Source organism: Piliocolobus tephrosceles, chromosome 5 (genome assembly GCF_002776525.5).
Source record: "Piliocolobus tephrosceles isolate RC106 chromosome 5, ASM277652v3, whole genome shotgun sequence".
NCBI classification, from domain to species: Eukaryota; Metazoa; Chordata; class Mammalia; order Primates; family Cercopithecidae; genus Piliocolobus; species Piliocolobus tephrosceles.
In genome coordinates, this window is record NC_045438.1 from 51,086,302 (window position 1) to 51,096,233 (window position 9,932).

Sequence of the window (9,932 nt, forward strand, 5' to 3'; positions counted from 1 at the left end):
TTATAAATTATTCTACTACAAAGACACATGCACACGTATGTTTATTGTAGCACTATTCACAATAACAAAGACTTGGAATCAACCCAAATGTCCATCAGTGACAGACTGGATTAAGAATATGTGGCACATATACACCATGGAATACTATGCAGCCATAAAAAGGGATGAGTTTGCGTCCTTTGTAGGGACATGGATGCAGCTGGAAACCATCATTCTTAGCAAACTATCACAAGAAGAGAAAACCAAACACCGCATGTTCTCACTCATAGGTGGGAACTGAACAATGAGTTCACTTGGACTCGGGAAGGGGAACATCACACACTGGGGCCTATCATGGGGAGGGGGGAGGGGGGAGGGATTGCATTGGGGAGTTATACCTGATATAAATGACCAATTGATGGGTGCTGACGAGTTGATGGGTGCAGCACACCAACATGGCACAGGTATACATATGTAACAAACCTACACGTTATGCACATGTACCCTAGAACTTAAAGTATAATAATAAAAAAAAAAAAAAAAAAAGAAGAACATGCTATAGCAGGTCAGTGATAACAGGCTTCAATCCTCTTAAAGCCTGTTGTGGGATGGGATACTGGCATTGAGTGGGGTAAGGGTGATTAGGTTTTAATGGGATAGTAATGGGTGTGCGATCGATTGTCAGGGAGGGAGTAGAAGTGTCCCATGTGTGTGGGCTAAAGTTGAGGGATACAAGAGGAAGACACGAAGGAGACTTTGTGTTGGGAAGAAGGGTGGCAATGAGATGTGGCTGTAGTCTAGGAATAGTCAGGGAAGCAGATAATTTGGTTAAAATGTCTCAGCCTTATAAGGGAACTGGGCAGGTGGGGATAACTAAAAAGGAGTGCATAAAATAATGTTGTCCAAGTTGGCACCAAAGTTGGGGAGTTGTAAGGGATTTTGAAGCCTGGCAGTCAATACCCACAACTGTTACAACTGTTATGGGGGCAAGAGAAACAGGCCCTTGAAAATAAGATAATGTGGAGTGGTTAGCTCCCATATTGATTAAACATAGGATGGACATACCCTCCACTGTGAGAGTTACCTGAAGTTCAGCATCTGTGATGGTCCAGGGGGCTTCCAAGGTGATCGGGCAGTGTCAGTCTGCAGCTGCTAAGCCAAGCAGATTGGGGAAGGAGTCAGTCAGACAGCCTTGGGCCAGAGCTTTAGGGTCTCTGGGAGTGGCTGCTGGGCGAGCTGGGCAGTCTGATTTCCAGTGGGTCTCTGCACAGATGGGACATGGCTTGGGAGGAATCCAGGGCTGCAGGTGTTCCTTGGCCTAGTGGCCAGATTTCTGGCACTTGAAGCAAGATCCTGAGGGATGAGGTCCTCTAGGAATGCCTTACTGCTGTGGCTTAGGCGTTTTGAAGTTCTTGTGTGCTGGAGGTGCAGCTGGGTTTTGTCTCACAGTAGAGGCAAGTAATTGTAACTCAGAAATGCATTGCTGTTTGGCTGCCTCCTCTCTATTATTGTACACCTTGAAGGCAAGGTTGATTATTTCCTATTGTGGGATTTGAGGGCCAGATTCCAATTTTTGAAACTTTTTTCTAATGTTAGGAGCTGATTGAGTGATAAAATGCGTATTGAGAATAAGATGGCCTTCTGGCTCTTCTGGGTCCAAGGCTGTAAAGCGTCTCAAGGTTGCTGCTAAATGATCCATGAACTGGGCTGGGTTTTTATCTTTTCCTTGGGTAGTTTATTTAAGTTTGTCATAATTAACAGGTTTGTACGCTGCCTCTTTAAGCCCTTCAACTAGGCAGGAAATCATGTAATCTCACCTAGCTATATGCAGGGAATCTGCCTGATAGTTCCATTGGGGATCCTCTCAGGGAACTGCTCTAATGCCTTCCTGGAGGCCTGGCTCATGAAGCTGGCAGATGTCAGCGTGAGATTGGGCTAGAGAAAAGACTCTTTCCTGTTCATCTGGGAGAGGGTAGAAGTTAAGATGACATTTAAGTCATCCAGGTTAAATTGAAGGACAGAGTTAGATACTGGAATTCCTGTATATATTTAGTGGAGTCTGATGAGAAAGAGTCTAAATGCTGGCTTATTTTGGAAAAGTCTGATACAGAAAAAGGCACATGTACCCTGACTATGCCTTCAGCTCCAGCCACCTCTCTAAGAGGAAATTATTCGGCAGGTGGGGGAGAGCTAGTCGTGGAATGAAACTGTAAGCCAGACTGGGTGTGGGGAAGGGAGGTGATAGAAGGGTTGTAGGGTGGGGGAGCAGAGGCTGAAGAAGAGTTGCAGCCTGATTCAGCCTGGCGGGGAGCAACCTGAGGAGGAGCAGTCTGGGGAGGAGGGGAGAGATCATTTGGGTCGGTAGAAAAGGAAGATTCAAAAGACTCAGTGACACTTGAGGTTGGGACTGAAGGGACAGACTGGGTGAAAAAAGGAGGATTTGGGATGAGTCGCATTGGGAATAGAGTCTAGGGAGGTAACAAAGTGTGAAAAATGCCTGGACATAAGGCACCTCAGACCATTTGCCCATTTTTCAACAAAAATTATCTAGGTCTTGTAGGATGGAGAAATTGAAAGTGCCATTTTTTGACCATTTAGAGCCATTATCAAGTTTGTATTGGGGCCAAGCAGTGTTGCAGAAGAAAATAAGATGCTTGGGTTTTAGGTCAGGTGAGAGTTGAAGAGGTTTTAAGTGCTAGAGAACATAGGCTAAGGGAGAAGAAGGAGGAATGGAGAGTGGGAGGTTGCCCACAGTGAAGGAGGCAAGCCCAGGAAAAGAGAGGATAGAGACACAGGTGAGGAAGTTGGGGGGGTAGAGGGTGGTACTTGCCACTCAGGGGAGGTGGGGCTTGCCACCAAGGTGAAGGATCAAGGCAGGCATCCCCGTGGTGATCAGACACCTCTGAAATGTGGATGAATAACTAGGTAGGCATCCCTGCAGTGATTAAACACCAAGGGAAGACTGTCTTCCTGAGTCCGTGACTGGTGCCGGAGTTTTGAGTTCACAGATAAAATACATCTCCTCTGTCTCTACCAGAAAAGGAAAGGAACTGAAACTAAGGGAAGGGAGAGATTGAAGGATGGCGTGCCAAAATTGAAAGGAGAAAGGGGTCGAAGGACAGGGAGAGAGGTTAGAGAAGAGAGTAAAAAGAGGCCGCTTACCCGATTTAAAATTGGTGAGATGTTCCTTGGGCTGGTTGGTCTGAGGACCTGAGGTCATAGGTGGATCTTTCTCATGGAGCAAAGAGCAGAAGGACAGGGGATTGATCTCCCAAGTGAGGTCCCCTGATCTGAGTCGTGGCACCAAATGTCATGTGCGTCTGTTTGAAGAGACCACCAACAGGCTTTGTGTGAGCAATAAAGCTTTTTAATTACCTGGGTGCAGGTGGGCTGAGTCCGAAAAGAGAGTCAGCAAAGGGAGATAGGGATGGGGCAGTTTTATAGGACTGAAGTAAGCAGTGGAAAGTTACAGTTAAAGGTGGTTATCTACTGTCAGAAGGGGAGGGGTTCACAAGGTGCATGGTGGGGAGATCATAAGACTCATTGTCCAGAAGAACAATGTCACAAGGTGGATCAACTGCTCAGATGGGAGTTGGGGCAGAGTAGGAACAAGTCATAATGGAATGTCATAAGGTTGGTCAATCAGTTAAGACAAAAGCTGGCTTCACTTCTTTTGTACTTTTTGGTTGCCTCACACCATCTGGATGTATACGTGCAGGCTTGGGCTCAAAAGCATGACAGGTTACATCCAGTCTCTCTGCTCTTCTCCAGTGGATGGAAACTCCTTCTCCTTGACACATCTGGAGCCACCAACCTGCTGCCTGACCCAAACATGAGGGCTGCATATGCCTGAGCTCCTGCTGTCTGCTCAGCACGCACCGTAGGGGCCCCATAGGACTAGAGACCCCGGAGCCCCACAGGACTAGAGACCCCGTCTGAAAGAGGCCTAAATTTGCTAAACCCTCTGGAGTTCGACAGGCCCTGAGTCTTGGTATGGTTCTGTGCACTCCTCCCAGGGCCCCCACTGTCCCTGAGCTCCAGGCCTGATTCCTGACTGGTGGAGACAGCACAGTGGGTGCCCTGCTGTCAGCCAATGCTCCTTGGCTTCCGGGTCTGGAGCCTCAGGATGAAACTGTTTTTGGAAGACCCAGGAGGACTCACCGGTCGTGGTAAGGAATAGGCAGTTCCTGAGACAGCAGGAGCCAGGAAATGTGGGGCCTGGTGGGGGTGAGAAGCAAGAAGTTCGTGCTTCATCCTCGTGGGGACTTTGCCACCGGCTCAGTGTGGAGACATCACCATCCCGCTCGGATAAGTGGGGATCTGACAGTGTGGCCCCCGTGAGGAGCCCCCCATCCTCCTTGCCCTGGGGCTGCTGCAATTCACTAGGTCCTGAGTGTCCGGGATCCAGCAGGGGATTCCCATTGTCACCTCCTTGACCCTGTCGCTTGCAGTCCAGGGCTCCTGGTTTCTCCGCTGGGCTGGAGGCCTCAAGCATTGATGTCATGAAGTAGAGAAAACCTTGGGATGGTTGGAAATGAAAGATGGGAGGGAGGGTGGGAGAAAGGGAGAGGAAGGAAGCAGGCAGCACCAGAGAACAGGGAAAAATCCCCGCCTCGAAAATGGGGAGAGAGTGACACGCACACAACCCCCAGACTCCACGGACTCTCCATCTCCTGCTCTCTGCCCTGTAAGGAACATAGGCCCCACTCCCTCCACCCTTACTGTGTTTGGGGTCAGCCATTCCAGCGGGGTGAGGTGTCCCCTTGTGGGTGCAATTGGCACTTCCCGGAAGGCTGTGCATACTGAAAACCGTTTCCTGGGCTCACTGCCATTTGCATTCTTCTTCTGATGCCAGTGGGCAAGGGGAGGTCCCCGAACACTGGTGGGACCTCGACTACAGCCAGTGAATTCAAGGACCAGTAGGAAATAGAGAAAGGACAGAGATTTATTGTAAAAGAAAAAGTACATACTGCAGTGAAGGGAGTGCAGGGAAACTCAAGAGAGAGGTGCAAGGGGGTTTGTGATTGTCACCTTTCTGAGTTTCTTCAACCAAGGGGTGGAATAGTTATAAAAATTCCTGGAAGAAGGTGGAGATTTCTCAGAACTGTGGTGCAACCCATTTTCACACCAAAAATGGGTATTCTCAGAGCTGCTAGGGAGCTGGCTGTTGTATGTTTAGTATGTTAATCAGCATGTGATGAAGTCCTAGGTGAAACCTAGGTCAAATCCACTAGTTCTTAGTTGGCTTGGTCCACATGCCGTTTTTCAGCATCTTATCAGTCCAGAGCCTCTGCAGATACTTCAATGGATTCTTTTTGCTCGTCACCTGAAAGTGCTGCCTAAAATTTTCTATTGTTTTGAGACCATCATGTAGTGTACCTGACTCACTTTTGAGAAATGTCTGTTCAAATTCATTGCATATATTTAAATTGGGTTATTGCACTTTATAACATTGAGCTGTAAGAGTTCTTTACATATTCAGCATACCAGTCCCTCACCAGACATATGATTTTTAAATATTTTCTCTCATTCTGTAAGGTTTTTTTTTTTTTTAACCTTCTAAATGGAGTCCTTTTTGAAGCACAAAAGTTTTGCATTTGCATGAAATGAAATTAAACTACCTTTTATTTTGCCATTTGTGCTATTGGTATACAGTACTTAAGAAGCCTTTGCTAAATCTGAGGTCACAAACATTTACTGCTCTATTTTCTTCTGAGACTTTCATAGTTTCATGTTTTAGGAGGACATCTGGCATTCATGAAGAGCTACTTTTTGTGTGTGCTGTAAGGAAGGGGTATGCTTCACTCTTCTGCATGTGCCATCCACTTGTCCCAGCACCATTCACTGTAGTGCAGGATGCACCTGCGCAACTTCCTGTCCCTTCCTCCTGCACTTGGCTTCAGAAGTGCATCCTGCTGAATGGTTCTCTCAGGGTTTCCACCAATGAAATCCCCTCATGTGAATCCCATGTAGGCATCTGCTTCTCAGAGGACCTGGATTAAGGAGTGGATTCAACAGATCAAATTATATTTCATAAGATGGAACTTTCTGAGAATATTGACACTCAGCAGACCCCTGAATACCTCAAAAGTAAGAAATTGCATAAATTGATCATTGTGGTTCCACAAGTCTCCTGTCAACTTAGCTTATTGGTGTTTAACATTTTTTCTTACATCTGCTGTTTTTGCTGCTGTTGTTGTTTTCTTTGAGACAGGCTCTCACTCTGTCACCCAGTCTGGAGTGCAGTGGCACCACCACGACTGCCTGCAACCTCAAACTCCCAGGCTCAAGTGATCCTCCCACCCTTGCCTCCTGAGGAGCTGGGACTACAGTCATGTGCTACTACCCTTGGTCTATTTTAAAATTATCTGTACAGACAGGGTCTCACTCTGTTGCCACGGCTGATCTCCAACTCCTAGCCTCAAGCGATCCTCCTGCATGGGCCTCCCAAATTTCTGGGATTACAGGCATGAGCCACCCCTCCTGGCCCAAAAAGTTATTGCATTTGAGTTTTTACTTTTCACATGGTTGTAAGACATTATGTAGATTTTTAAAATCCTGTATAAGTAATTTGGGTAATGCTAAAGAATAAAATGTTTGTTTCATTATGTAGATTTTAAAAATCCTGTATAAGTAATTTGGGTAATGCTATACAATAAAATGTTTCTTTCAGCCACGGCTTCCTAAAAATAGAAGTAGCATTAAAATGTGGTATATTTGTCAAATCTGGAAAATGTTTCAAATCTTTAAGGTGATTCTGACCTCTCATTTTGATTGACACAGTAATCCATAAAAACAAGTAAAGCACCCACCCTGACGTGGAAGGGGTAAGGAGGTAAAAGTATTGATAAGTGACACCCTCTTTTGTAGACATGACCCAACCTAAATTTCTCATGACCCACAAAAGAGGGTCCTGTGCTCCCTGCTTCTCCAGATCTCCATGCAGTCCTGAAGCACTCTCTGGCTGTCTCTGCAAGTGGCTACACAGCTCCTCCTGGTCTCTGTGGGGCTCCTAGGCTCCAGGTCCCCTAGGCCAAGGGGCTATCATGCTCACCAGTTCCCAACAAGGGTGCACCCCACCATAGAGGTGGAAGAGACCAGGTGTAGCTGCTCCTGCCCCTACCCCTCTTCTGATCGGCCAATCTTAATAGGAAGAAGGAGTAGGGATGAGTGGAGCCATGAGGGTTGGTGCTGGAAAGAACAGAAATGAAGACCTTTGTCCAATCCCCTGAGCTATGGGGATCCCTTTCTGAATTCTAGCAGCCCTGGGATAGTATGATTATTAGATTCCTCTGATATGTCTTAAATCCTATCATATGGCAGCCACTGTGCTAGGTTCTGGGTTTACACGTGGGTGATGGATGTGTCCAGTCCTCAAGGCATGTAGAATACAGGGACAGAAACAAACACCCATGCGGCTGCTGCTGCTGATGTGATGTCCTTGAGTTGGTTGGGGCTATCAGAGGGCGGAAGAGGGGGTGACTCATTCTGCCTGGGGAGTTGCATGGAGGCTTCTCGAGAGGTGGCATTTCAGACTGTTCTTATAAGAGTAGGAAGAATACAGTGCGGCCAGGTGGGAGGAGAAGACGGGACACACGGCAGAGGGATAAGCATGAGCGGGAGGCCGGGGGATGCAAATATCATGGAAATTTGCGGAGCTGTGAGAAGTCTGCAGTAATAAACCCTCAGTTCCTGAAGGAGACTTTTCCCACAGGGAGGAGGGAATGTCAAGAGAGAAGATAGGGAAGGCGAGGTGAACGGGAACCTCCCTGGAGTCCCTGTCTCCATCCACAGCAAATCAACCAGGAAATCAATTCACCATTCATGCATACATGTTATCACACACACACACACACACACACACACAGACATGCATGCACACACACACACAGACATGCATGCACAGTCTCACTCCACCACACATGCACACACACACACTCACACAAACACACACATACACAAATGTATGCAGAAATACAGAGACAGACACACACATACACGTGCGTACACAAAGACACATAAACACTAGGGAGAACCTGGTTGTCATCTCAAGAGTTGTTACGTCTGGCCCATCCTGCCCACTCACCTGTAACCTTGGGCGCTGTCTCCCAGCTCATGAAGGATTTCTGAAGCCATCAAACAGGATGTTACTGTGTGATCTTAAACACTCAGACCTTCCTTCCTGTTCCCGTTGGTCCTGTGATGAAGCAGTGTCCTGTTGGTTTTCACTGCAGCAAAAGAGAACCCTCTCCCATTGGGCAGAACTCCTGGGTCACCAGAGCACACTCCTCTGCTCTTTGCTGTCAGAGCATCTTGATCTGCAGGGTGGGAGGAACTGCCCCAACCCCTAAAAAGGAACTATTTATTGACCCCTCATCCACCATGATGTCAACGTCTGTTTTGTCTTCTCTGTAGCCCTTGGCTGTGGATCCCAAGCTGTGTGCCAAGGAGCTCAGGGCACAAATTCACTGTAAGCAATCCCTCTGAGCTTACTGAACTATTTGAAAGATGAGAATTGCTATCTTCTGGACACTGCTAGGAAATACTACTCCAAGGTATTTTATAGTTTCAACATTAGACTATGTAACATTGTTTTAGATGCCATGGTATTTTTACAATCTGTGATTTCAACAGTTGCTGTGATAAAAAAAAAAAAAAAAGAACCCCTGCAAAAATTGGTATAAAATAAGAAATGATGGTGGCTGTGCCCAATCTGCTTCCAAGGTTTAAGAAGTTGTTCAATGCCCAACAGACACACATGTCCATTAGTAAACACTTGTGCTTATTTAAGAATGAAATAGGGGCAATTCATGTGGAGGTCAGAGTGGAAACAGGTGTGAGAAGGTCCAGCAGAAGAAAATATGGCTGCCAAAGGGTTCGAGCCCATTGGCAAGTTTGGCCTGGCCTTGGTTGTTGCAGGAGGTGTGGTGAACTCTGCTTTATATAATGTGGATGCTGGGCACAGAGCTGTCATCTTTGACCCATTCCGTGAAGTACAGGACATTGTGGTAGGGAAAGGACTCACTTTCTCCTCCCATGGGTACAGAAACCAATGATCTTTGACTGCCATTTTTGACCATGTACTATGCCAGTCATCACTGGTAGCAAACATTTACAGAATATCAACATCACACTGCACATCCTCTTCTGGCCCATTGCTAGCCAGCTTCCTCCCATCTTCACCAGCATCGGAGAGGACTATGATGAGCTTGTGCTGCTGTCCATCAGGACTGAGATCCTCAAGTTAGTGGTGGCTCACTTTGTTGCTGACCTAATCACCCAGAGAGAGCTGGTCTCTAGGCATGTGAGTGACGACCATACAGAGTGAGCAGTCATCTTTGGGCTTATCCTGGACGAAGTGTCCTGGACCCATCTGACCTTCAGGAAGGAGTTCACAGAAGCGATGAAAGCCAAACTTGTGGCTCAGCAGGAAGTAGAGAGGGCCAAATTTGTGGTGGGAAAGGCTGAGCAGCAGAAAAAGGCGGCCATCATCTCTGCAGAGGGTGACTCCAAGGAAGCTGAGCTGATTGCCAACTCACTGACCACCGCAGGGGACGGCCTGATGGAACTGTGTAAGCTGGAAGCTGTGGAGGACACCGTGTACCAGCTCTCACTCTCTTGGAACATCACCTACCTGCTGGTGGCGCAGTCCATGCTCCTCCAGCTGCCCCAGTGAGGGCCCACTCTGCCTGCGCTTCCTTGGGTCAACTGGGTCACTGATCCAATGATTCTTAACACTGCCTTCCTTCTACCTCTTCCCTGGAAATCACTGTGAAATTTCATGATTGGCTTAAAGTGAAGAAAATAAAGGTAAAATCACTTCAGATCTCTAATTAGTCTATCAAATGAAACTCATTCTTCTCACATCCATCACTTTTTCATCTATCTCCCTACCAAAAATTGCCAAGTGCCTATGCAAACTGACTTTAGGTCCCAATTTGGGGCCTGCTGGA

At 47.1% G+C, this 9,932-nt stretch overlaps 1 protein-coding gene and 1 pseudogene across 1 annotated transcript in view; one reads left to right on the forward strand and one right to left on the reverse strand.

Annotated features, from left to right (window-relative positions):
- Window positions 1-4,474, reverse strand: part of LOC116418818 (UL16-binding protein 2-like) — a 16,487-nt gene extending 12,013 nt beyond the window's left edge. Inside the window, 1 exon segment of the mRNA XM_031935697.1 lies at window positions 4,035-4,474. Coding sequence (XP_031791557.1) covers window positions 4,035-4,474 — 440 coding nt within the window.
- Window positions 4,475-8,840: 4,366 nt separating this feature from the next.
- On the forward strand, window positions 8,841-9,655 carry LOC111538485 (annotated as a pseudogene).
- Window positions 9,656-9,932: the final 277 nt, after the last annotated feature.